Source organism: Pyrus communis, chromosome 15, assembly GCF_963583255.1.
Source record: "Pyrus communis chromosome 15, drPyrComm1.1, whole genome shotgun sequence".
Classification (NCBI taxonomy): Eukaryota; Viridiplantae; Streptophyta; class Magnoliopsida; order Rosales; family Rosaceae; genus Pyrus; species Pyrus communis.
The window spans coordinates 19,245,596-19,273,557 of record NC_084817.1 but is presented as its reverse complement, the minus strand read 5'-3'; the positions used below and the strand labels follow the sequence as shown (position 1 = coordinate 19,273,557).

General features: G+C 35.7%; 2 protein-coding genes and 1 pseudogene across 2 annotated transcripts; all 3 read left to right on the top strand.

Moving 5' to 3' along the window:
* The first annotated feature begins 3,530 nt into the window (after nucleotides 1-3,530).
* Nucleotides 3,531-5,699, top strand: LOC137718405 (uncharacterized). Its single transcript, XM_068457947.1, has 4 exons — nucleotides 3,531-3,660; nucleotides 4,462-4,631; nucleotides 4,737-4,801; nucleotides 5,455-5,699. The coding sequence occupies exons 2-4, from the start codon at nucleotides 4,487-4,489 to the stop codon at nucleotides 5,521-5,523; spliced, it is 279 nt and encodes a 92-aa protein (XP_068314048.1). The 5' UTR covers nucleotides 3,531-3,660; nucleotides 4,462-4,486; the 3' UTR covers nucleotides 5,524-5,699.
* Nucleotides 5,700-7,290: 1,591 nt separating this feature from the next.
* Nucleotides 7,291-15,181, top strand: LOC137717142 (aspartic proteinase CDR1-like). The gene is made up of 3 exons (XM_068456446.1): nucleotides 7,291-8,335; nucleotides 14,391-14,622; nucleotides 15,073-15,181. Exons 1-3 carry the CDS (start codon nucleotides 7,291-7,293, stop codon nucleotides 15,179-15,181), a joined length of 1,386 nt encoding a protein of 461 aa, XP_068312547.1.
* Nucleotides 10,455-10,549, top strand: LOC137718886 (U6 spliceosomal RNA; annotated as a pseudogene).
* Nucleotides 15,182-27,962: the final 12,781 nt, after the last annotated feature.

Genomic DNA, 27,962 nt, shown 5'->3' with positions numbered 1-27,962 from the left:
CGTTTGCATTTTTTTTCTTAAAATCTTCCCCCCCCCCCCCCTTCTTTTTTTTTTTTTTTTTTTTTTTTTGATGAAAGGTAAATTTTCATTACTACCAACTTACATAAAAAAACAAAGGTCTAAGAACACAATAAACACAAGCAAAAGATGGGCCACCACAACAACAACCCACCCAACAACAAAAAGAGAAGCAGGTGCCGTCGTCCTCAATCGAACTCCACGTGGAACCAATCCGTCGCCACCAATGGTAGAAAATCAGAGAGGAAGTCCATGGAACCACTGACAACAGTGTGGAGACCGACACACAGGTGGAAAGTGATGGTGCGAACATCCGAGCTAAAACTCTACACGCCTTTTCGATAAAGTCGTTGAATATGGTGGAACAAGGTGGGAGCATATCAGATTCAAGGTGAAATCACGAGAGAGTGATCCCAAGTAGGAGAGAAAGAAGACGAAAAGAGTGGATGCATGGTAGGGGAAAGATAGTGGGGAGAAGAAAATGGAGATCGGAAAAGGAAGTTTTTTGAATGGGGCAAGGAACGGTTAAAATGGGGCGGAAGGGCTGAGATACAGCGAGGGAAAAAATAAAAAAACAAAACGAAGGGGACTGCCACCGACCTTGGCCGAAGCTAAGGCTGGCGGCTGAACTGGAATCTGAAAATGAAAACACTCACACATAGTGAGATAACCTCTCACTCAAATAGAAAAGCTCTCACGGGGAGAGAAAAAAACCCGCTGATTGTAAAATCTTACATTTAGAACTAAACTTTATCAAGGGGATATATTACTTGATGAGGTCCATGAGGATTTTGGCCTTGAAAGAAAGAGGGTAGGGAACTTGTTACATATAAAAATAGGGCAAAAATGTATCAGTATCGTGTTTTCTAAATTCTTTTCTATTCTTCGCCACGTGTGACAAAAAAACCTCGTTACATATAAGTTAATCTAATGCATACGATTGATGCTGATGGCATGGAGCATCTTAATTTTAAGGTCATAGTTCTCAAAACTCAAATATATCTCTCCCTTGAGTTACTCTTCATTATTTGTCTTTTTAGTTTTATCTCTATTAAAAGCATGTTTAGAAGTACTTTTAAAATGACGGAAAATACTTTTAAAGAAAATGTTTTTAAGTTCCAAATGCAGTTGAAATACTTTCTACAAGAAGTACTATTTATGTGCTTCTTGTAGGAAGCACTTCAAGTGTTTTTTCTGAATTCGCTTGTATTTTTACTATATATCTGTTTCAAAAACATTTTGACTAAAAACGATTTAATCATATTAAAATCACTTCCAAACAAGAGGTAAATCACCAAAAACCAACCCTTGATTTCTAATGTTGTGATATGCAAGGCAGTTAAAAGGGTCCCATTACCATTGATCATTCATAGCCATCCACACTAGAACAATTTAGTCTCTTAAACTTAATCTTAGTTTGCATTATTCTTTAGAAATTTGCATTTATAACTAACTTTTATAAATGGGGTAGTTTGCATTAACTTGATGAGGATCGATTAGGTCTCGAAAGAAGGGGCCCCAACGAATCATGTTACATGTAAAAGTAGCATAAAAGTTTACTTGTAATGAGTTTCGTGTTTTTATTTTTGTTTTTCATCTCTCTTCACATACAGAAGAGAGCAAGTAACGCGTAAGTTATTTTGGTAAATGTAGACGTGCTGATGACATGCATATTGGCATGGACGAACCTAATTTTAAGTCCGAAGTGTTCTAAGCACAAATACTGTCCCTATAGCAGTTATATTGCTCTGGATATCAATTTGTCACCAGTTTGGGTAATGCGATTCATGATTCCACTTTCGAAAGAAACCCAACCCACTTTCTTTTCTTCTCAGTTTTTTACACAAAATTTGTAGATTAATTAATTGCTAAATTTTATTTTGTTTGTTGAAAAACTTAATTGCTAAATTGGAAGAGAACATGGACTCATTTTTAGGGGTTTAGTAGTCTATAGGTTGTGTTTATCTGCCTTAACTGCACGAAACAGTCCAAATATATATAAAAAATAGAAAATAAAAAACCTGTACAAATGACACCTGTTTGTACCAACAAATAATAAGCTTTTGGTATTTTGATTACTCATTTTTAAAGGTCCAATAACATTTTTTTTTAACAAACAATATTAGATACACTAAGAGGATAGAGAAGTAGGTTAAACCTCACAATGAATTAACAATAATGTAGTTCAAATTCATCTTTGGTAAGAATAAAACCTAAGACATCTCACTCATAAATGAAAAGGAATATCACTAAATTGTAGTACTAAGTGGCAGGTCTAGCAACATATTAGATGTGTTATTTGCTTAACTTCTAAAATATCCAAAATGCACGCTCTTTTGTTACCATCACGGCACAAAATAGTCAGAAATGACATATGGTTCAGGAGAACACTTACCACCCCTCTATTTCTCATTTTCTCATTGTTTTTTAATAGGAAAACACCAATTCAAAATGTATGTCCAATATCGATTCAGTTATTGATGCTTAACTTATAATTTACTTTTGTAAATAATTGGAAATGGTGATCATTCATATGTATTAATCTTTTGTCCAATATTAATTGAAAAAGATGTTTAATCTTCCGTTGAACACAAGCTGATTCCAGAGCCGACAGAGAGTCAATTAATATGATATCATCTAAGCTTACAACTCATTTTATAGTCGTCCAGCCAAAGTAAACTCCACTTAAAAAGCCTGGAGAGCTGGCTTTATGGTGTTTTTTTTACACCAAGGGGGTGGGGGAGTAAGCTAAGTCTCACACTAGTTGGTCCTTGGTGGCACCTAGGCAAGCTAGGCGGCTCCTAGGTGGTTTTTATTTATTTTTAATTAATCGTGTGCTTTTTTCTCTTTTAGTTTCATGATGGTATACTTATGGAAATGATGTACCTAACTTGCAAAGCATGGATTGACTACAAGTTCATCCAATTGTGAAATGAATTGGAGCACTTTTGAGGGCATACATACAATGAAAAGAAATAAACTAGATATATCAAGATTAAATAATTTAGTTTATGTCCAATCCAATGCAAGGATCATGAACAAAAAGAATTTAGTATCATTTAAGAATACTCTTCATTATGATTATATGCTTACTGCTTTTTAAATATTGAACTTGTTGGATGGATGTACTTTGTGTATTCTTCTACTTCTATTTTTTCACTTTATCATTATTTTATCATCCATACAAGGATAATTTTTTTTTTTTTTTTAAGTGTAAATAGATACTTATTTACATGATATACTATAACATTACATAAATCCGCTGCCTAGGTGTTAGGCCGCACCTAGCCACCTAGGCTCTAAGCCCCTATCTGCCGCCCGACTAGCACCTAGCTTTTTTTAGAACATTGGTACTAAATGGCAGTGTTATGGAGTTGGGGAGAGTTGAAACCTGGTTCAAAAGAGCAGGGTGTGTAATGGATTTTGATAGAAAATTGAGGAGAAAGCCCAACCCACACTTAGGTTACAGGCCAAGGCCATATACTATTTGCTCACTCTCTCTCCTCTCTCCAGTTCCCTTTCTTTCGATTCATTCTTTCTCTAGGTTTTGAGAAGCAGAAAAGACCTAAACCCTCTCCGGCACTCATTTGCACGACAGCTTCAAAGTCCGAACCTCACTCCTCAGCCCTCTCAGCCTCTCAGGTACCTTCTAGTTCCACTATCCTCTCAGGTTCCTTCCACCTGGAATATGTTGAATAATATTGCTCACTCTGTATGTCTGTGTGGAAGAATGACAAGGGTTTTGTTATCCTAACCCAAAATCTATTGGGTCATTGAAAAATCGTCAAATCTTGTTGCTTTTCAGGACATTTCTGTCTCAAACCAAAAAATTTGAACTGGGTTGAGGCTAAAAATTTGAATGTTATCAGTAATCGAATCTGCAGTTCTTAGTTCCATGAATCTGAATCAAAACTGTAGTCTTGCTTGCTTGTGGGAATGATTGGAAGGTGTTTGTGTTTTTTTTGAGTGATTTTGATATTTGCTAAACTGCATTGTCTTGTATGCAATAAAAAGAAAAAAATTTGGTGAAAGATGAATTAATATTCGATATCTACTTACATTCTTTAACGAAATTAGAATGAATGGAACTGAATATCGTACTGTCTGTGTACTCTCTAGCGAATGTTACTATAGGTTACTGGCGAATTCCGTGCTCGAACCGTACTTCGTATCTGGCAACTATGGTTCGAAGTATGAAAACATTTCGAAGATAGTTGTGACCGTGATATTGTCTTCAACCTTAAATGAAAGTAGTGTTAATCAAGATTTAAATTTTGGCGTTTGTTGTTCTGAGATAAATTCTTGGTTTCACCACAGTTTGCTTGGCTGTTGTTGAACCGGATCTTGTCCTCTCTCTCGAGCTGATGTCTTTGGTAGTGTTTTATAGGATGCATTGACGGTTTTAAGCATATTTGCTAATTGGTTTTAGTTTACTTTATTCAGTTATAGTGATAAAAAAGCAAAGAAAATGCCATTGGGACTAATATTAGGGTTAGGAAGGGCATTTCGTCGAAAGCGAACATCATCACTTGACATTCTTTCTTCCAAACGTGCCCCAAGGGATTACTACAAGGGGAAGAATTGCAAGCCGACTGGTTTCCACACCCGAAAAGGTTTGCCCATTTCCATTTTCGCAAATTTGACAATGTGCTCATTCAAAATTTTCAGGTAAAAATTACTGCTTGACATGTTTTGAAATTATCCAAAATTTTTTGCAGCTAAGTATGTCGTGCAGCAGGAGAAATTACCTAACTATGTAGTCCCTGATTTAACTGACTTCAAGGTGAACATCTTTCTATTTCTCTTTTGTTGTTTCTCTTTTCCCCAATTCTTCGGTAATGTTCATCTTTTAAGTTAGAGCTTCCAATTGGAAGTTAATGGATGCTCTGCAGCTCTGTTGACGTCTTCAACTATGCTGTTTTAATAAGGACGATTCTTGCATCCACCTTTTTGGGTGAACCCTCATGCCTATCTGTTTGGCATGGACCAATCTCATCTTGACATGTGTTCCCTTTTTCAAAAGAAGAAAAGAATCCTTGCCTTTGAGCCCAATTGTCATGCCATCTCCAGCTTCAGGTACTTCAGTTCTGAGCAAAGCAACACCGGAAGTTGGTGATGAAAAATTTGGGCAACACATTTAAAGCTTATGTTCCATGTAAAATCATCATCTGATGTCGGTTTGCCCGGAGTTGAAGGTTGGCATGGCATGACTGCTGAGCTGAAAGGCAGGTATTCTTATTCATTTATTTTTCAAAGGCTGACACATGTGACGGTAGGATTGGTCCATGTCAAAAGGGTGGCCACAAAAGTTCACCCAAGGCGTGGATGCAAGTAATGTCCTTCTAATAAAAACATTTAAGTTATAAGTGAACAGTTTACTCCTCACTCTTATGTATACATGTAGTTCTAAATTACCGTTTCCTTTCATGCGTGCAGCTCAAACCATATGTATCTCAGTGCCCCAGAGAGGTCAAGAATACTCAGTCTGCTGAACCAACTAAATGAGCAAACCGAGCGACTAGTGTTCAACTTTTTTGTTTATTGTTGTAATTGCGAATTAAGTCATTCATGTCGATATTATTTTGAGTAGGGTTTGATGTGAGACCGAGGAGGTCATGTTCGTGTTTGGCAGGTTCATGCCCTGGACATGTTCAAGTAATAAACCTTTCTTCTTCAGTTAAGCGTTGCTTTGTATCGACTCAACTGTAACCTCACCGGACTCATTTCCATCACGGAGCCTGTGGTAACGGATTGATGTTCTAGGGTTCTAATTCATCTGTCACCATTTTGCTTCGCGTTAGAATCTGATCCAACTGTGTTAGTTTATTGGGTGAACAAGTGGGACAGATTAAAGAGTGAAAATCTGAAACCATCATGTCTGTTTGCTTTTGTAAGAAGCACGTTGAGACTTGGAAGTACATTTTTTTTAAATGTAGTTTTGTGACAAACATTTTCAAGTTGTTCTGCCAGTTGTAGGAAAACAAAAATGTTTCTAATTGTGAGAAAACGCTATTGGCAGAGCACTATCAGAAACGTTATGGTTTAGTACAATGCCAAAAAATTTGCAACGCAATAGAGACTAAAGCAAGCAAAGGCAGCCTGTTGGGTTTTTTTTGCCCTTTTAGGTTCGAAGTAGGTTGTGGCCGTCTCCACATTTTAATGGATTGTTGGAGGCGGTTAAGGCCAAGGATGATCACTGCCTACACCCTCTGCAAGTTATAATGTTACTTTACATTACAAGCCCTTTGAGAGCTTATAAAATTGGTCGTATTTTGTAAAATAAAGAGAGATTCTCGAGCGTCTGGTTGCGCTATATGCATTGTGTATCCACTTTGATTGAATAAATAAACAAAAATTGAGAATAAGATAAAAGTTCACATTTATACTGTTAAAACTGATTTTAATCTTCGAATTCTTCTCTTTAATTTTTTTATTGGTGTGTCAATGCTGCCTAAATTTATAATGTGATTTGGAGTAATTTACGATTTCGGACATGATTATAGATATATTTTCCTCGGATTAGGGTTCATAATTCTGTCCCGCAACTGATGGAAACGATTAACGTAGATTGGATGACTAGTGAATGCTTATGAATTTTGATAATTGTTTATTTTGGATGATTGATCTTAGAGGTCCTAATTACGAAAACTAGGTTTGGTAAGTGTGAACCAATGAGAAACATATATAATTAGCATATTCATTATGAATACTTCAGTATACTTGTCCCACAAGTAAATTATACACATTAATACTAAAAATACAACATTTTTGAAGGGAGAAAGTTAGGCTGACACCTACCTAGAGGAATAGGATGCCTTGTGAAGCCTCAAATTTTGATAATAATCCAACAAATTAAATGAGATGAGAAGATAAAGGCCCTAAAATGTCTATTAAACATTGTTGGCTAGCTAGATATAGATATGAAAATGATAAATGAACGGTGTTAGTAGGTATTTCAACAATTAAATCTTTTGTTAGGTAAATACAGTTAAGGTTAATTGCAAATGTGAAACGATATAAAACATGTATCGATGATGCCATGAAATATAAGTGACCGTATTCTTAGACGGATACATCCTGCAACTGCAAGAAACGACTTTATACATACATACATACATACATACATACATATATATATATATAATATATACACATGCTCCACACTGTCCTTCAATATCATCACACGACTTCAAACATCGATCGAATCAGTTTTTTTCCAAAGCTTAAGCAATGATGTCTAGCAAAGCATTTATTTTCTTCCTTGTCGTTGCTATGGCTGCAGGCACAGCCTTAACTTTCACACTGAAAATGAAGTCCATTCCCTTCCCCCAGAGCCACACCCTTGTCCATGAAAAAAAGGTCGAGGTTTCCAAATCTCGCGCAGCGGCTATGTCCTCCTCCCTCCGACAAAGCACAACTGGGATAACGACCCCCGTGAAGCGTTCATTCAGTGGCTTCTTCTACGTGGAGCTCTGGGTCGGAACGCCCCCAGTTAAGGCCAACCTGGCCATTGACACAGGGAGCGACCTCACTTGGGTGCAATGCGCAGATTGCACCAAGTGCTTCCCCGTAGCTCTGCCAAATTTTGATGGGAAGAAATCGGCTACCTACAGAGCCATGTCTCCTCGTCATCCGCTCTGTCCCGATCCTCCTCCTTTGGGTCGTAACGACACCTGTTCGTACGAGGTTAGCTACTTTGGTGAACGCATTGAGGAAGGGCAGAGCAGCAGCGGCCGTTTTGGATGGGACGTATTCACCTTCAAATCTGAAATTCGTGGGCAACAGAAGCAGCAACAACTAGTCACAAACGTTGCATTTGGCTGCGGGATAGTGAACCATATTGATACGGGGCCTCAAGTTCCAGAAGGGAACCCGATCGCAGGGCTTCTAGGCCTAGCCTACGAGGCACCTAGTAACTTCTTGAAACAGCTGAGGAATATCACCCTCGAAAGATTTTCTTATTGCCTTCCAATGGATGTTGAATCAGCAAATGAAACACTGATACACTTTGGTAAAGCAGCACAAATGTCGGGTCCTAACGTGCAGACTACACCAATTTTGGGGCAGGGCGGATATTATGTGCAGTTGAAGGGTATCCGTTTGAATGGGAGACTGGTCCCAATAGATCCAAAGTTGTTCATGAAGCCAGTAAGTGAGACAGTTATTGATTCAGGAACACAACATAGCTTCATCACTGCCAAAGCCTATGTCATCCTCAAACGAGCTGTGATAAGTCACTTTCAAGACGCCTACGGATGGAACCCTTTGAACAACACTAGGAAACATGCAGATTTTGACTTGTGCTACGAGGAGGAAGGTATAAGTTTCCAAAACTCACTTTGCATTTCGAAAATGCATATATGGATTTGGATAGGCAAAGCTCATTCAGAGAGTATATCCAAGAAAATCAATTCTGCATGACGATTCTTCCTCTGGATGACCATCTGCAGCTAAACGTACTCGGAGCTTATCAACAAGTAAATCACAGGTTTTTGTTTGATGTGGCTGATTTGAAATTATCCTTTACTGCTGAAAGTTGTTGATCACTAATAGTAGTATTAGTATTTATCTGACAAGTTTGTGTATCATGTCCATTTATTGGACTACATGATAAGTATTGCAAAAAAAGTTGAGTGATCATCGATAACATATAACAACACCTTTAATTTCCTTTCCAGCGTTTTAAATTCCGTAGTTTCTTTGTTGGCAAATTAAACTTGATGGTTAATTGAGTAATGCGGAGAGCAGGGCTCCCGTCATTTGATCACCTGAACAAACTAATAGTTTGTATCGATGCATTATCGCTGAGGAGATTAATGGGTTATGGTGGTGTCTCAAGCTCTTTTGGACAATCAGAAAGTAGGAATGCGTTTGTTGATGGTCTTTATCTATCAAGAAATAATCATCCCGGCGGTTAAAAACTGTCAACGAACGCATTCCCAACACTTTCTAACAAAGATTACAAGCTGCCACTCTATCTAGCCTGATTCAAATCACAATAAGAGTCACATTATAACAAAACAGTTAAGAATTCGCACCCGCTAGTTTTCAAGCCTACAATATACCTCATTTAGCACTGACAGCAACTGATCAACGAATTTTGGTCATCAAACGTAGAGGTATACTGATTGCCTGCAGCATTGGCTCGTGGCTCCATCTGCATCAATCATCGCCTTCCTCTGATATACCGAACCCAGATCGATCTTTATGATAGATTTGATATCATATTTGGCATGAAAACAAACTTACATCTACGGAAAACCAACCGTCTTCAAAGAAAAAAAACCAAACTAAAGAAACGATATTTCACGTACAGCCTACCGCCTTAAAAGTAAACTAGTTCAATGTAACAGAGACCCAGAACTAGCCATTGAACTTGCATCAAGCTGAGAGTTGAGCTACACTCCAAAGAGCATGGCTTACGATTTACGAAACACAAGGTTCTTACCAAAGAAATATACTTACCCCGGGTGCTAGCGCTTTCGCGCTAGGAGCATGACGAACCCCTCCAATGTGACAAAAAGAAGGAGAAACAATTCTAATGCCTAGAAATTGATTCTAATGCCTAAACCCTGAAAGAAGCAATGTGGACATCTACAAATCTGTCACTTGTCAGCGCACCCATTACTCAATATGGAAATCGAAGAGAACCTCATTAGAGTAATCCATCTAATTTTCCTCATCTTAGAATATTATGGCATTCTGTTAACCTAATCCCAAATTAAAACCCTTCAACTTCACAAATGCCTGAGATTCAAAATGAATCAATGACTCCGAAGAACATTACGTCGGCAAACATGCTCTTCTACAACTGAAGAAACCAGCCAAGAATTCATCCCATTTCAAGTCTACTGAGACAAAAAGGAACTCACTACAGAACAAGCAATGTAAATATGAGATTCAAGTGCAGAGAAAATAGGTAAAAATTATTGAAAAGTAGAGGGGGAGAGAGAGAGAGAGAGAGAGAGAGAGAGAGAGAGAGAGAGTAGAGAGAAAAAGGAGCACCTTGAAGCAGATCGACCTCATGCCTTCCATGCATCTCACATACCAATATATACTATAGGAAGTGTCGAAATTAAGTGGGAACACCTGAAAGTGTAACCAAGTCCTCACGTGTGTAATGTTTGGTTCATCTTAGAAGATAGTTATCCATATACCATGTAAGCTCGCTGGACTAGAACTGATATACCAAGTACGATTACGGGTACAAGATGTCCAAAGAGATAAATACAATCATTAGCAAATTAAGCCCCCGCAGTTGGAGCCGTATCTTTTCTCATCAGAAAATACTGCACCTTTCCATGTCCGTACCTAGTCTGCACTTTGCTCATTAGGCAGGTGAAAACTAGCAGCAAGAGAACGGCTTATTTGTACTCTGTGTGTAAATTGTTTAACCTATGGAGCAGTGTAATATATCCCAAACAGCTTTAAAATTCGTCCCTTCGTCGGCATCTGATAAAATTGAACTCATGCAAAGAAGATTAGCGTGACCTTTGCAAAAGGACAACAGCATAAATCGAGAAACGTTTTTGAGGAGAAAAAATTCTGTTGCCGGGCCTGAACCTAGGTATTTCGAGATAAATCGAGAAATGTTAGTGGTCTTGAATTTTAACTATTCTTATTATTATTAAATGGATATGTTTCACACATAATAAATAACATAAATATGTATGTGAAACAAATGCATGAAATTTTTTATTGCATGTTTTATCAATTGAAGCCTGCGCATGCATCTGCATGCACAGTTTGACGAGGAATATTGAGGAAGAGCCAATCTGGCTTATCGGGCTAATTAAATTGTCATCCCTTAATATCAAAAGTGTACGCAGAAGTATTCGAAGATTAAGAATAAGGAATGTAACAGTTTTATTCTCTTTTATTCAACCAAAGTAGATGAGCATTAGCATATCAAGGCAATTCACATATTCCTCGATAGTCATATCATGCGGCACTCTTAGTCCTTTATTTTCTGAAAAGCGTACAATTTTAAAATCGTCTTCCAAGGATTGTATTTGTAAAAAAGAACAGCCTTATAATTTGCAGCTGAGGGCGTAAGCAGTGATTCATCCTTGGCCTTCACGATAAGTTCATAGTATTTACCTAATAAAAGCAATGCATCCCTGCCCGAAACCACGCGCTCAAACACCAGTTTCTTCTTGGCTTCCTTGTTATGCTGAGAGACCGAGAACTGCCCAAGTTTTATAATGTCTGGATCGGTGGTGTTTACGGCTCTATAGGCCCCCCGGGCCTCTTGTTGGCTGATGTCAGGGATGGTGACCGCAAAGGCGAGAGGAAGGATGACGAGCGCAACAAATACGAGTAGGGAGCTGAGAGAACGCATCGCGACCTTGATTTGTTTTGGAGTGTTCCCTTTCTAATGTTATTTGAGTTGTTCAACTCTCAAGCTGGGTCCTCCTGGTAGAGAGACTTGGTGCATGATTTATATAGCGGTGGTTTGGACATGGACAAACTAAGAAAGCAATCAAAGGATGAATTTGGTGAATTATTTTTCAGATTTTGATAATTAAGCAGATTTTTCCAAGTGCTTTATGGCTCTCATATATCATGGACTCATTAATATTTTCTTCAAATGATTTCGAACACCTTTCCATAAATCAATAAAGAAGGAAAAAAAAAAAAAAAAAAAAGGGAAAAAAAAAAAGGAACGGCTCTAGATGAATGTCACCGGAAATTTGTATGTTTCACCAAGTGCGAACCGTTACGAAAAGATTAGTTCAATTCGTTTGAAAACTACAAAGCAGTACTTGTGCAATGTATCTTGTAATAACTATCCACAATTATAGCTTACCTAATTTGTTCTTCCTTTGGAGAAACAAACTCTAAAGCATTGTCAGGGCCGGCTCTGAGAATTTAGGATCCTAGGCGAGCCTTTGAAGTGGTGTCCTACTAAATTTCGATTCTTCATACATTGATATGTATAAAAAAGAATTCGCTAAATACATGAAAAGTTCAGTTTCGACATCAAATATCATTAAAAATCAATATCAAAAGAAAAAAGATATACAAACATTTATCTAAATATTTCATCTCTCGTGTTTTTAGATATAAATATATTGATTAAGTTTACATACTCTAATTTTTCAACCAATTCTTTTGCAAATGATAAAATAGTTAGGGATAGTTCGGTATGGGATCCCAAATCTAAAATGGGATCTTGAATCCCAAACCAAAAATTTTTGGGACAGGAATTTGAAGACCATTCTATAACTGAAATTTAGGTATTCCCAATTCTCGAGATTCCCAAAATGTTATCGGTATTTTGGGATAGATTGTGACTGGATTTTGGGTTTTGGCTTTTGAGCTGAAATTTGAGATTTTTGGGCTATGGGCTAAAATTTGGGTTTTTGGCTTGAAATTTTGTTGCCCAATTTCATATCAATTGAAATTTAGGTTTTTTTTATCTTATACCAATTTGAATTTCATACCAATTGAAATACCAATTCATTCATATCAAGTCAAATTGACGTTCCAAAGTTCCAAAGAAATTAATTTCATACTTTTATTTCTAATGTAGTCTACTATCAAACTACTGAAATTCAACATTCAACATGCATGCAACCAAAATAAATATATATTTTCAGTTCGGTTCGAGATTCCCGAACCTTTGAATATGTAATCCCAATTCCCATACCGAAATATTTGGGATCGGTTTGGTATAGATCCCAAAAATTTCACTATTATTGGTTTAGGAGTTTTACGTATGGGATTGAGATTTTTTTGGTTTGGTTTGGTTTGGGATTTTCGGAAATAATTTACAGCCCTAAAATAGTTAATCCATTCAATCTTTCTTGAAATATAGTTGATCGTCCTCTGCATATTATGAGGTTACTTTACATTACAAGCCTTTGAGAGGATTATAAAATTGGTCGTATTTCGTAAAAATAAAGGACTAAGGGCTAGTTTCGTATTGATATGCTTTTGAAAAAAATTGTTTTTGTGTATTGTGAAAATGAAAAGCTGTGAGATAAAGCAATTAAGGGTTTGAAAAAATACAATCGAAAAAAATAACAAAAAAGTAATGTCAATGTATTGAGTAAATTTTATGTAAAATTGTTGTGAATTGTAAAATGAACAAAACATATATGTTGCTTGATGAGGTATTATATGTTTATCTTAACTTTTATTTTAAAATATTTGACAAAAGAAAGGACAAAAAAAAAAAAATTGTACCTTTAATCGCCATATTGAAAATTACTAAAAATACAAAAATTGTTGTGCCTAGAATTAGAGAGAGAAACAGAGTGTGCGATGGAGAGAAGATAGTGAAAAGTTTGAGGAATCTTGTGTGTGATTCCTCATGTGCCTTTATTTAGGGAAACTTGAAATAAGTCTAATTTTATAGCCCAATATTAGGATTAGTCTAATTTTTATTTACTTTTGACTTAGCTCAAATGACTATGATTCCATGTCAGCAATTTTTCTGATTAGGTTGATTTTTTTTTGCACTGTTATTACTATTTTACCCTCATATAGCTTTTGCACGTTCTTCATATATTTCCCACATTTTAAATTTTTATCAGCATTCAAATTCATTGTTCAGTAGTTTCCTTCATCTTTCTCCCCGATTTCTTGATAACAATTTTTGAATTTGAATTTCTTATCAATCTATTTTTAAGGAAGGCTTAATCACTTTTAACTTTCTATAAAAATTAGATGTGTTTTATACGTGCAGATTTCTTCAGGAGACCTATTCTCCAGGTACAATTTTATGTTCGTGTTTTTCCTTCGTGGTTTGGCGATACTTAACCTTATTTGTCTATCAAAGGACTAAAACACAGCAAATTGAATGCCATTTAATTTTCAAGTCAGGTATATTATAATTGTTTTCTCCTTTATTGTTGTTTGTTGTGCGAATTTTTACATGAAGACTTTATCCTAATCCCCCTAATCCATTTCTATCATCTCTCATTGATATGCTTCTTTCTCTTTTTATTAAAAAAAACCAATCATAGAAGGTGTTTGATGTTATGCCTCTTTGAAAATTGTACTCTTTAATTTCCAGTAATCCATATATTCATGACTTTCATATCTTTTTCAACCAATTACATTTATGTTTTTTTCCACTGTTTTATAATTGTTTAGTTATGGAATGAGCTATCATTGCAAAGTGCACTTTTGAGAACAAGACCCTTTTAATCCTAGTATTTCATCATACTAAGTTCAAGGACATTACTGAACAAATTTGTTCCCGATTTGGGGGATTAAGTCTTGAAGTCGTGGAGTTGACGTACTCCCTAGGAGAACACCAATCTTGTTTGCTGCAATCTAACATGGATGTGAGTGTAATGAAATTTTCATGTTGTGCTGAAAACATAGCATCTATTCTATTAGTGTTTCCATGGTTGAACCAGTTGAGCAACTTAATCCCATTTCTTCCCCACATGATAAACAGATTTTTACATATGAAGGCATAAAACCCTCAGATGGTCGTGCAAATTTAGGGAAGTTTGCCACTCCTCATGGGAAGACATATTTGTCCCATCTGTGGAGAAACTACATTAGCCATGTTGGTCAAGAATTTCTAGGTGGTGTCAAGGAGTTCAGACAAAGATTGATGAAGTATGCAGTTGAAAAGGGTTTCAGGTATGTCAATGTAAGAAATGATAGTGAACGTGTTACTACTGAATGCTTCAATAAAGATGATGAGGGTTGTGTTTGGCGTGTGCATTCCATTTTGAATCGTCCTAGCAGGTTATTCTACATTAAAAGTATGAATAATGTACATACATGTAAAGCTAGGTTTCGTGATCAAAAAAGCATCAAGATGGGTTCCAAAATTGTGGCGTCGGTCCTTGTTGACGAGATTCGAACCAACAATGTACAAACTAGTATTATTTCCACTCATACTGAAAAACAGTGTCAAGCAAAAATATAAACAAACCAGTAGCACAAAATCACCCTCATAAAGCTACTATGCAACTGAACCACTCTCAAAATCCTTTCTTCCAATATCTTCTTACTTATATCTTTGACATTTGCAAGACATCTCTCATAAAAACCTGTAAACGCACTTTTTATTTTCCTAATATTCAGGTTGATCTCTTCCCCTTCATCAGGCAACCCGAAAATCTCAGCTATATCTTTGGCAGTTATTGTTGCAATTATTCCACCAAAAACAAATGCTTTTTGTACTGGGTCATAGCACTTCATTATAGACACAATATTTGCATCACATTTCCTGCAAACACCATCAATTATCAAGTTCTTGTGGTACACTTTGAACAACCTCCTAAACGATATACGATTCATTAACTCAAGATGCACATTTGTCACACTAAATCTCATTTCTTCCATAACGCAACAAAATTTTAAAAGGTCAGACTTATACTCCATGCTTATCTTCTTTTTTTTTCTCTCCATGCAAAACATATTCGGCTACAAGTAATACAAAGTCTGCTATAAGCATGATTATTCCAAAACATACTAAATAACGCCCAAATGATAACATATCAAGCCAAACTACATATCATATTTATATAAGTAATGTTAAAAAGAGACCAATTTAACAATATGAACTAATTATCCTAAAAGTAACTCTACAAGATAAACGACGTATCAATTTAAACTACCAATTATTAAAGTTCCAAATGCTAAAACATCAATTATTAAAGATGAACTGTAGTACCTGTAATCTAGGTATCAAACACCACAAAAGTAAAAAGCCAAAGCAACATACCAATAAACTAGAGAAACAAATTGAACTAATTATCATCCCACATTTCACATGCATAAGCAGCACCCTATTTTTCGTATACTGATCCAACTCAAACCCATTACTAATAATGTAATTATAAACCCTCTTAACCCCCCTAATCGATTTCAAACTAGTACAAGCCTTCGCTAACGTGTCGTACACACTAGCCACCAATTCATACCCGTCGTCAAACTCTAAAATCTCGAACCATTCAAGTGAAAAAAAGAAGAAATTTAGAGCAAAGATACAGTAGCACTTGTCATCAAATACTGGTACTGAAATCGAGGGAGTGTAATACCTGTTATCCATGTAACGAACACTACAAAAACAAAGCCCAAATCACCAAACCAAAAAATTAGAAAAACAAAACCAGATGATCATGTATGAAACTGAAATCTTCCGAGAAGTTACAATACTTGTTCTCTAGGTATACTAGGAAACCCAAATCAGATATTCACCTATTATGTTTTCATCATATACTGGGAGAAATTTTATAGCTTTCGTATCTTCATACAGATTTAGAATTCAAAATTTGGATTCCGCTGGATACGCAAAGCAATTTGAAAGATAGGAGGATAAGGTTTTGAATAAACAATGAGATTAATTTGGGTTGTAATTCATCTGCAAGAGATCTGATAAACCATTTAATGGCAATTGTTGTAATTTTGTTTGTAAATTATGTGCATTTTAATTGCTGACATGGATAATTGTTGTACTTACTAGCCCCCGCTTATGCTTATGTAATATTAGTGGATTCCATTCAAAACAGGCTTATAAAATTAGACCCATATCAAAAGACGCCTTTTTTTATATTAATAAGAGGGAAAAAATAATTTGCTCTCCAAGTAATATAAAGTCTAATAAGAATTTTTTTCTAGATCCAGAAGGATTCCTAACTTATCTCTACTTAGGATTTACACACCCACTATGTGAAAGATTAGTTACAACACTCCCCCTTGAGTGTGTAAATACTCAAGTAGTAGACGCATCAAATCTTCAGGCAAAAGATTATCAGCAACTAAGATGTCTGATCAAGTGCTTTGAGATAAGTATAACAAACGTCAATTGTACTTAAATATGGAATTTCGGGCTCCATATCCTTTTAAAGGGTCTCATCTATATCTAACGTCAGACAATCATTGGTGTACTCGAAGGCGACACCTTCTGGGTGGTTCGATTGGTGAACCAGAATGCCGTCAGAATTATGATCGAAACTTCAGAATTAGGTATTGTCGATTTTTCCCAAGATCTTTCATCTTGAAGTCTGAGTTCAGGTGCAAGGCAATTTTATCAAGCTCTGCTGGAGTCTAATTTAGATTCATATCATCGACATAAGTTGCAACTCTAGCAATTTTGTATTGTACACGCATGGGCGTATATCCTTAACTGATCAAATATGCACTTAGATGGGTGTACTATATCTGCTTGAATCGTTCCATGTCTATAAAATGAAAGCCTCATTTAAATTGAAAAGTTATTTTGAGGTCTAGAACTATTTGAATCAATCCATGCAAGAACTTCGAAAACTTCCATGTTGATTTCGTATCATGACCTTAGATATACGTTACAACCATGTTTATAAGCTGCAATCAATCCAGAGCTTATGAGAGAAGCCTTGCCCAATGAGGCTATGTTATATTGCACTATTCATTCATCTCATTACGCTTTCTTTGGAGTTGAATGGTGTTGAAACTGCTGGCCCAAACACTTTCCACTTTGCTAAAGAATCTTATTCGACATGGATTGTTTTTTTTTTCTTTTTTCAATTGACCAATCAGTTATATGTTAACAACATTAATAAAACGCAGTTTGATATCGTTGCTGAACTAATAAACCCCTATAACTAACTGATGTAACTCTCGTGCAGATCAAAACGAGAAAGTAGCATGACTTATTAACATTCACTTGGTTTCGCTTCCTGCTAAAACACATATTTGACACTATTTGAACCTTTAGATTATTTTTCTTTTGCTTTTCGAAATTTATTTTTTAATGTGGCTTGGAAATGTAAATTTAAATTTTCAAGTGTCTAATAAAATTTTTATTCATTGCAGCTTTTCTCTCCTTTTGTTCCCATCTCGCTCTCAAGCTCCCAGTCCAAGCTAACCGAAAAAGGAACCCCATAAATTCTTATATTATTTTAGGCTTTTTAGCCAAAATGGTACTTGAGATTTGCATAACTCTTCACTTTGGTTTCTAAGATTTAAAATCAATAAAATTAGTCCATGAGTCTACAATCAATCATTTTGGCCATTCTGTGAAAAATTTCCATCAAATAAGGGTAAAATGACAAAAATATCCTCAATTTTTTCAAATCATTTTGGCTTATTGTTTATCAAATTAAGGGTAATTTTATCATTTTGATCCTTATTTAACATAATTTTTCACCTAAGGCCTAAAATGATTGATGGTGGATAATCTTAAAGACCACTTATATTGATTTCAAATCTTAGATACCAAAGTGAGGAGTTATACAAATCTCAGAGATTATTTTGACTAAAAAGCCTCTTTATGTTTATCGTTCTTTGAAAACTGCTAAGCTCTTTGAGTTTCTTCAGCATCAATGACCAAACATTGCGAGGAAGAAAATAAAGTGGTCTCTGTCATCACAAGAAGAAATTATAGGGATATATTCTCAAAGCTTATCTAAAACTCTCCCTCGACCATATAGTTATCAGTTTCCATGAAACTGGGTGTGGAAACTACGGTACAATATACCTATATGGCATGAGAAAGACGAAAGGGAGAGACTAGTCTCATGGAAGAAGCCATATTAATATCTTATTTCTATCTTAGCCATTGAAAGCTCTTTATCTAATGATTTAAAATGTGTATCATAAAGCGTGTGTCCTCCGATCCTAGTTACACAATATGTATGCAATGTTTCGGTCCAGCAATAAAGTGTTAATAAAAGCCATCTTCAAGCATTCGAACAAAAGCAAACTGATGGACACAGAGAAGTGAAGCATTAATCAAATAATAGCAAACTACCAAAAGATGATTTGGGGGATTGTTGGGAGGCATATGTTTCACAAGCCACATTCTAACTCTTCTCTTGAGGGGCCATGGAAGTGAAGCATGTCATTCTTCGTCATTTCTAATCCTACCTGGCAGAAAGTATGAAGAAAGGTGAATGTTTTAGTACCCAATTTTAAAGTATATTCTATGCACCCATTTTAGCTTCTCACACTTTCACGTTTACTTTCAGCCGTTGAATTCGTTTAATTTATTCAATCTAATAGTGTTTGGGCCTAAAATATTATTTTGGGCCGAGCCTGGTATTATTCTCAATCCAATGGCATTTGTCTAGAATTTTCTTGTGGGCCGTCCAGTTAGGGTCGACCGAATCCTATTGCGAAGAGGGATTAGTTTAGATAAAGGGTGAAGTCAATTCCTAGTGGAACAAGGAGTCTTGAAGTCAAAGGTGCTTAGGATCATGAGATGAATCTAGTTTGTTATGGGGCTTGGTTCAAAGTCATATTGGAGTTAGGACTGGCCGAAACCTAATCAGATTGGGTTGAGAAGTTCTAATCCAAGTACATTTCTAGTTTGGTTATGAGGGGGTTTTGCTGCTATAAATAAAAAAAGAAGTCAATCATTCAAGGCCCTCCAATTTAACACACAAATTGCCATGCACAAAGCTTCTCAACAACCTTTGAGATTTTATCCTTCTCTCATTTCTTCTCGCCAACACATCTTCAGTTTGGATAAACAGCACTGTGAAGGCAATCGGCGACATCTTCAGTTTGGATAAACATCCAAAACAGCACTGTGAAGGCAATCAGCGACATCTTCAGTTTGGATAAACAGCACTAGAGCTGTAGAATCAGCCGATCAAGGAGTACATTCAGTTTGGATAAACAGCATTGCTTTGAGGCCAATTGGTTATTTATCCAAAGTTTCGGTCGACAAGGATTTTCGAGTCCTTGTTGGTAGAGGTCATCTCATCAGCCTTCTCAGCGAAGTGAGGTGTTACAGGTTATGAGGCTCGGCACGTTGAGCACCGATTTGTTTTATGATTGGATACTCATAACTACACTTTAGAGTTCGGCATTCCAATGACCGAACCACATTTACCATCAAGACATACATCTCTTTCAAGTATTTGTATCCACATAGTCTAGTGCCAATTCGGCGTGCTTATGCTCTCACGAATATAATCACCATGACCGAACCCAGCGCCGACGATTTGTGAACTTTGCAGAATTAGTAGCCTTGTCTTCAGGCTCTAGAACCCGAAGGCCGAGACGTGTTCCTTCCTCGGCCACAGTCGCATTGAGAAGTCAGCAGCGCGCCTAACGCGACATCAACACATTCTACTCCCTGACCGAGTTCGGTTGACGAGTTGGCATGCCCCACATATAACCGAAGAACGTAGTTAGCTTATTAGTTACTCAGCATGTGCACCATGTAGGCTTGGTAGGTTTTAGGGTCAACAAATAGCCAAAAGTAAAGAGGGGTGTGTGAGAGGCTAAAAAGGGGTGTGTGACAATCATCTCCTAAAAGAAACCCGAAATTCTGAACAAGATTCAACAGAGGCTCACAGACATAAATTGATCATTGTGTTCTTCAAATGGCCTCAAGTTGGGAAGTTACAACTGAATCAGTTGGTTTCTATCAAAGCATGATTTATAATTGACTGTAGATTATTAAAAACACAACTCTTCAACTCAACAGTAGCAAAACACAAACAAAAAGCACAAAAATCAAACCTCAAAGGCCAACTGCCTATTGCCCAATTGCCTAAGCAATTATTTCTCAAAGGGGTAGAGTTGCTCTTAAACTCAGAGCAAGTAAAATAGAAACTTTTATGGCATGCACATCAACACTTGTTTACTCCTTACATTCAATATCATTCTTCACGTCTTTCGATTAATGACATACTTTTTACATACACATTATAGTTTGACACATACAACTACAACATTATTATTTTTTTATATTTACTTACAGAGTTACAAAAAGGAAAGAGTCTAGCTTTTTTCCGGAAGACGTTAGACTCTCTACTTAATTGCACAATTTGCAAGGATCCTGAGAGTTTTAAGGACAAATACACAAGTTTACTGACAATTCACACATGAGATGAGAACATGTATATCTAGCCCCACATTATTTTAGAAATGGAGCAACAACCAAAAAAAACTTATGAGAGGAGAGAGTTTGTTTTCAGTAGTTCGATTACTAGGTAATCTGACTTTTTATCCATTAGATTGACAGTTGAGAAAAAATAGTATTTCCTAAATTCAAATTCTAACTGTCAATTTTTCATATTACTAAGTAATCCAAATTTTTAAAAAAAAAAAAATGGTAGTCCAAACTATTGAAAAGAAATTAAATAATTTTTTTTTTGAACGCAGAAATTAAATAAGATGATTGAGCATAATATGATATTAAATGCATGGGAATGGGTATGGATTTTCCTGGCTGGCATAAATCCAGTCCCACTGTCAAGGACCTGGTTCTGCGCATGCTATTTAATAAAAAAATCACTGTCACAGATTTGTTAGACCAAAAGCTGATGCCTCACCAGCATCCCCAACCTTGTCTTCTGGCTTTAATTCTCACATTGACATGCTTCTGTTCCCACACCAAGTTAGGACTTAGGAATATATAACAAATCATATTGTTCATACATATTAGGATAATAATTGTATTCCCGGGGTTGAGGTCATTATTTTCTTCCGAATAACTTATTTTGATCGTACAAATTTCATAATCGAAATAGTTCAATTACATAATCAAAACCGTTCAATTTCTTAATCGTCATTTGAAAATCACCATTACAAAAATTTATTTCAATCGGGAATCATTTAATCATTCAAATGTATACAACAAATCAACGACGTAGGTACAAAGTGATATATTTGTGATCAATTAACGTGTATTAACAGGTGCTATTGAGTTTTACGATAGATCCAAAATGATCCATTATTTAACGGGTATTAACGAGTTAATCCACTGACAATCCGAGCCGTTAAGCATTCATCCAAATGCTAATTTAACAAGTTAACGTGTTGGGTCTAAAATGTCAGGTCTGGTTCTTAGGGTGAAGGGAAAAAAAGTTGGGAGCCTAGAATTCAGGTGAGAAAGGTCACATGGTGCTTGATTTTCACTATAAACACTAGCCTTGTTATTACACACTCGCCTTATACTTATAAATGGAAAGTATATTGAAACCAAATACAAATAAACGTTTACGACATGCACATAAACGCTTCTTTACTCCTTACATGTGATATCATTCTTCTCGTCTTTCAGCTCATTACATACTTTTTACGTATATGCCATGGTTTGACACATGCATATCATTCTTTTACATTTGTTTACAAACTTACAAAAAATTAACAAGTCGGAGTTTTTTTCCATAGCACATTAGACTCTATACTCAATTGCAAAAATTGCAGAGACCACCTGTGAGTTTTAAGGACAAATACACAATTTGCTGATAATTTGCACATGAGATGAGAGATTGTATATGTAGCTAAATTTATTTTAGAAATGGAGCAACAACCAAAAAAATGTCAGGAGAGGAGGGGGGTTTGTCTTCACTAATTTGGTTACTGGGTAATCTAACTTTTTATCCATTAATTGACAGTTGAGAAAAAAAATAATATTTTCGTATTTCATTTCTAATTGTCAATTTTTCATACTACTGAATAGTTCAAACAAGACTATAAGCATAATAGGAAATTAAATGCATGGGAATGGGTATGGATTTTCCTGGCTGGAAGGAATCCAGTCCCACCGTCAAGGACGTGGTTCTCCGCGTGCCATGTAATACAAGATCACTTCGCAGATTTGTTAGACCAAAAGCTGATGCCTCACCAACAATCCCAACCTTGGTTTATGGCTTTGATTCTCACATGGACATGCTTTGTTCCCATTCCAAGTTTGGACATAAGAATATAACAAATCATATTATTCATACATATTAGGATAATACTTGTATTCCTTTATAGGGGATTAGCTCATTCCCCCTTTTGAATAATGTATTTTAATCGTATAAAATTTATAATCGGAATCATTTAATTTATTAATCTTCATTTGAACATCACTTCTACAAAACATCATTTCAATTAGAGATTATTTAGTCATTCAAAATGTATAGAACAACTAGACGATGTAGGTATAAGGTAATATATTCATGATGAACAATTCATTTATTTGATACGTTTAGTCTTTGAATGAAGAATTAATAAATTGAATAGTTCTGACCGTTGATTTTATTCGGTCAAGATATATTATTCATAAATGGGAGAATATGTGCAATCTCTTATGGGAGGATACAAGTATTATCCTATATATTATTTGGCCCACTTTTGTTTTTGAACAAACGATATTATCTTCACTAAGGAGGTGTGGGGGAGTGGGCTAAGCCAATAATGGGCTAGTGATAATGTGGTTCAAATTTGCCTTTGCGAGAATCGAACATAAAACATTTCACTTACAAGTGAAGAGGAATACTACTAGACCGTAAAAGTGGCATTTGGCTCACTTTTTAAATATTATAACTATTTCAAGTCTAAGAGGGTGTAGTCAATTTGGATTTCAGGGGATTTTAATGGACTTTTTTTTAAGTGACAAATTTCAAAGGATTTTAATATACTTATAATTCAACATGGATTTTGGCATATTTATATGGATTTCTATTATAAATTTGTATGGCTTTGTACGGACTTCTTGCATGGAATTCTTAGGATTTTAGTATTTTCATGAATTTTTTAGGATTTCTATGGATTGGTGCGTAATGTGCACATCACTCCAAGTAAAAACATGATGCACTTTTGACAATAGTTGGATACTGAATGAGCTTACATAATGAAATAGTAGATGTATCTCACAGTTGAAAACGTACTCAAGGTGAAATCTATTCCATACCGAAACCTACCAAAGAAAAGATATAAAAAAACGATACACATGACTGATTAATCAAGGGTGTGATATTCACACTCTTTTTTACTTCTCACACACCCCTAATTAATTTCTATCCTTTAATCTTCTTCAACTCATTCGATCTAACAGCCAGAGGTAAAAAATGGTGTGTGAATAGCACACTTTTTAATCAAAAGGGTGTTGAGCAAGTCTTCTTATTGTGGTGTCTAGGGTGCTTACACCATAATGAAGAACAAAGGTTTTAGTCCTCGAAGACCAAAATTGTCCCCTAAGATTCAGTTACAAGGTTCACAATGCAGCAGTAGGTTTAATACAAATTTTGTAACTTCAAAGCATGAGGCACATTCCGTGTTTTGTTGCTTGATATGACCGAACACATTATGATATTTTTCTTGTATTTGCAAGACTGTTGCCTTCACCAAATGTTAGATTTCCATTTTTAACTGGCTGAGGCGCAGGAGAAAGATCGAGGAGCATCGGATTGTTTCAACTTAATCACTTTTTTTTTTTTGTCAATATTATTGTGGGACACTTTAGATGCGAGGCAGGTTTGGGCGGTCTAGGCGGGCACCTCAACAGGTACAGACACCCTTTTTTAAGTTTCAAAAGCCTAGGCATTAATCGGGATGGTGGCCAACTGCCTAGCGCCTAGACAGGGATTTTTAGAACAATGTTTTGAATACATGTGAAAATTTGTAAAAATTTTAGAATTAGGTGAAATTGTAAAAAATATGCTTAAATTTTGGTAAAATTTGTACAAATATGTGAGCTTGTAGGAAATATGTGAAAATTTGTGAAATTTGGTAGAAAATAGGAAAATATGGTGAAATTTTAGAATTAGGTGAAATTGTAGGAAATATGCTTAAATTTGGTAAAATTGTAGAAATATTTGAGCTTGTAGGAAATTTGTGAAAATTTATGAAATTTGGTGGAAAATATGAAAATTCGGTAAAAATCATGAAATATGTGAAAGTGTAGGAAATATGTTTAAATTTGGTTGAATTGTAGAAATATATGAAATTGTAGGAAATTTGTGAAATTATGATTTTTTTTTTTCACAAAATTCTTTGCGCTTAATTACCAATGGTCGTCTACATCCGCTCTACTCAGAATGAGAGGTAATCACTTAATGCCACCCAGGTGACCACAGCCGAGTAAATGGGTGGCCAGGTTTGCGCCATTAGGGTGGGTGGCTCGGTTTGCCAAGCTCTCTCACAACTGCACACATCATGAGCCTTTAGTGACCCCAACCCAACCCCATCCCACCCTGCTCAGGGCAGCCTTAGTGCAGAGGCCGATTCGATGGCTATGTAGTAGGTGGGGGATGGAGAGCTCCTCACCAAGCCGAAGAGAAAAAGTCAAGAGATTTGTAGGAGGTTGGCAACTAACTAGATCACCCAGGTCACATAGAAGCGAATCCGGGTTGAATACCTCCCGAGTCACGGGTGACCGAGTGACAAAATCAACAGTTTGTTAACACATGACATGAGTGCCATCATCCGCAACAAATGCCTCATGGTCTATGATTCTTAGAAGACGCATATATCATCCAAGTTTGTGCCAAGATGGTCAGACTGCTTTGGGTAAGTGTACACCCTTTTTTAATTCATTAGTTTTTTTTTCTTTAATTATTTAATGTTGTTTTAAACTAATAAATTTGGTTTTCGTTTGGGATTTCAGGCCAGTTTCGAGTGAGACACGTAGGATAAGGCTTGTGTCGAGTATATAGACCGCGTGTGGAGGGAGTGGTATAAGGAGTGATACAAGCTACACTTCTGCTACAAGACTTGTGTGTTTCCTGATGCAGCTCTTAACGATCCACAACAAGGAGTTTGTGGAGATGATGGGCGAGGGGGATGTGCACTCATTTTTAGATCGAAAAATTTTAGGTCAATTTTATTTATATTTTAATTTTAGTTCAAATTTTATGTTTTTTTAGTTAAGTTTAATTTACAAAAAAATCGGCGACAAATAAAGGTAACTAGGAGAAGAAGTTGTACCTTCATCACTCTAGTTCTCGACCCTATCTCATCGGGTCGAGGAACGGATGGCGAGTGATTCGCATTTCCCGAAAGTGGAGGTTTTTTGGGGGGCGGTGCATACCAATTATGGCAGCCAAGTCGCTAACAACATTTTTGTAAGTATTTCGCTCTACGTTTGAAATTTAAATTTCATTACAATTAAAAAAAGGTTTAAATTATGATCGACAATCTTAATTGGTTTTTCTTTTTCTTTTGTAGACTTCTATGATGCAGAAGAAGGACGAGTACCTCGCTAACCTCTACTAGTAGCAACCAGTGCCTATAGGAGCTAACACCTGATCCAAGGGTGTCTCTACAGTTGCTAATGAACGGGGTTAGGCTACAAAAAGGCAAGGTACTCGGTGACTTAGAAGCGAGTTGGATTCAAGACCTTGGGGCACCCTTTTTTAACAAAAACAAACAAAAATTATTGTACCAAAACATGGGTACTTTCTTCAAAAATCACAAGATAAAAAAAAAAAAAAAAAAGATATTAGGTTTAATAACATTAGTAAATTTCTTCGATTAAACATGATATGGATACATTCTCAAATCAACGAAAAAGAATGTACCTATATAATTTAAAAAATGGATTAAAAAAATTTGAATGGATTTTATATTGAAAAATTGGGTACATTTTATATTAAAAAAGGGTACATTTTACATATAACAAATTGGTATATTTAAGAATGATACATTCAAGATTAAAAAAAAATTGAAAATTATATGAAGGGGTACATTTAAGATTAAAAAATTGAGAATCTTTTTGTGAAAAAAAAAAAAAAAACTAATAGGTATAAACTTATTTTAATTTTTTTTTTTTTTTGAAATGTTTGAATCGAAAATTAATTAGGAGTTTAATAGAGGTGTGAGTATTAAAACCCTAAATCAATTACTAATTTTTATTTTTAAAAATTATGTAATTAACATGTAAATTCATTATCACATTAATGCTAGGGACTTCAAACAAAATTTGAAAACTAATAAGGTCTTAGTCAATGAACATTAGTAACTAGAGACTGGATACTAATTTTTCCTATTATTATTGTTATGTGTTGGGTTTTGTTATAAAAAGTCTTGGTATTGTTAAAGGTGGAAACTCTTATTTGTTAATTGTATATTATTTTGTCATGTGACTCCAATAAATGATCTTGTCAATACAAAATGGAGAAACTTAGCTACTATTATATCGAGACTAACAAACTTAGCAGCTACTTTTATAACAAAGTAACAGACTTAAGAATAGAACAGTCAACAATAGTCAACATCCCTCTTCAATTTCAACTGGGGTTTCCAAGCTTGAGATTGTAACAGTGCCTTTACAAATGTAGGACTATGAAAACCCTCTGTCAAGATATTTGCAGTTTGATCATTAGTGGGAATGTACAAAATTTGCAAGTCTAACCATTGAACTCTTTCTCTAACAAAATGGTAGTTTGTGCCAAGATGTTTGATTATCAAGTCAAACACAAGATTATCACTTAATGCTATAACAGTTTGATCTTCACAATAGATAGTGGGCGGATTTGATAACACCACATCCAAATATTTCATAATACACCTGATCTATTTGAACTCCACAATATCCCCGTCCATTTAGCGAACATCAGTTAACCATGATAGACGTGATGAGGGGCACCAAGTTTGCTTTAACACACACGACATATCCTTTTATAGCCGGTAAAATTTGATTACCACACTTGTAATATTGGGTGAAATTTGTGAATAATAGTATTTCAACGTAAAAACAATTCATTTTTTAATAGCGTATCTTCAGCATATAAACTCAATGATCATACCATTTAATTTATTAAGCACCATATGAAATTTGTACAATAAAAATATTTTATCTACATGAAAAATGAGCTCATCTCGTTAAAGAGAATGCAGGTATTTTTAATTCGATAAAAGAAAAAGTAAACAAGAATTCTCCTTTTAAATAAAACAAAACAACCGACGTCCTATTAGAATACTTTCGTACATTCCCTCGCATCCAAAGTTCCAAACTTGGTGTAGCTTATTTTGATCCCGTCCACGCCTACACTTTTCGCTTTCCACGCCGCCGCCCACAGAAAGCTTGGAAAATTCATACTTTTTTATCTTTTTTCCCTGTCGACATTTCCACACTTACATCTATCCTCCCAACCATCACAGCAACCGACTCCAATCCCGAGTGCACCCTCCCCTATCCCATCCATCACAGCCGTCCACTTGGTCCTCAATCTCCAACTTTTCAAACCCCACAACCCGTCAGAAAAGGTGTTATAGAAAACCCAAAGAAGCTCGCATGAACTAACGTGGAAACACACCAAAAA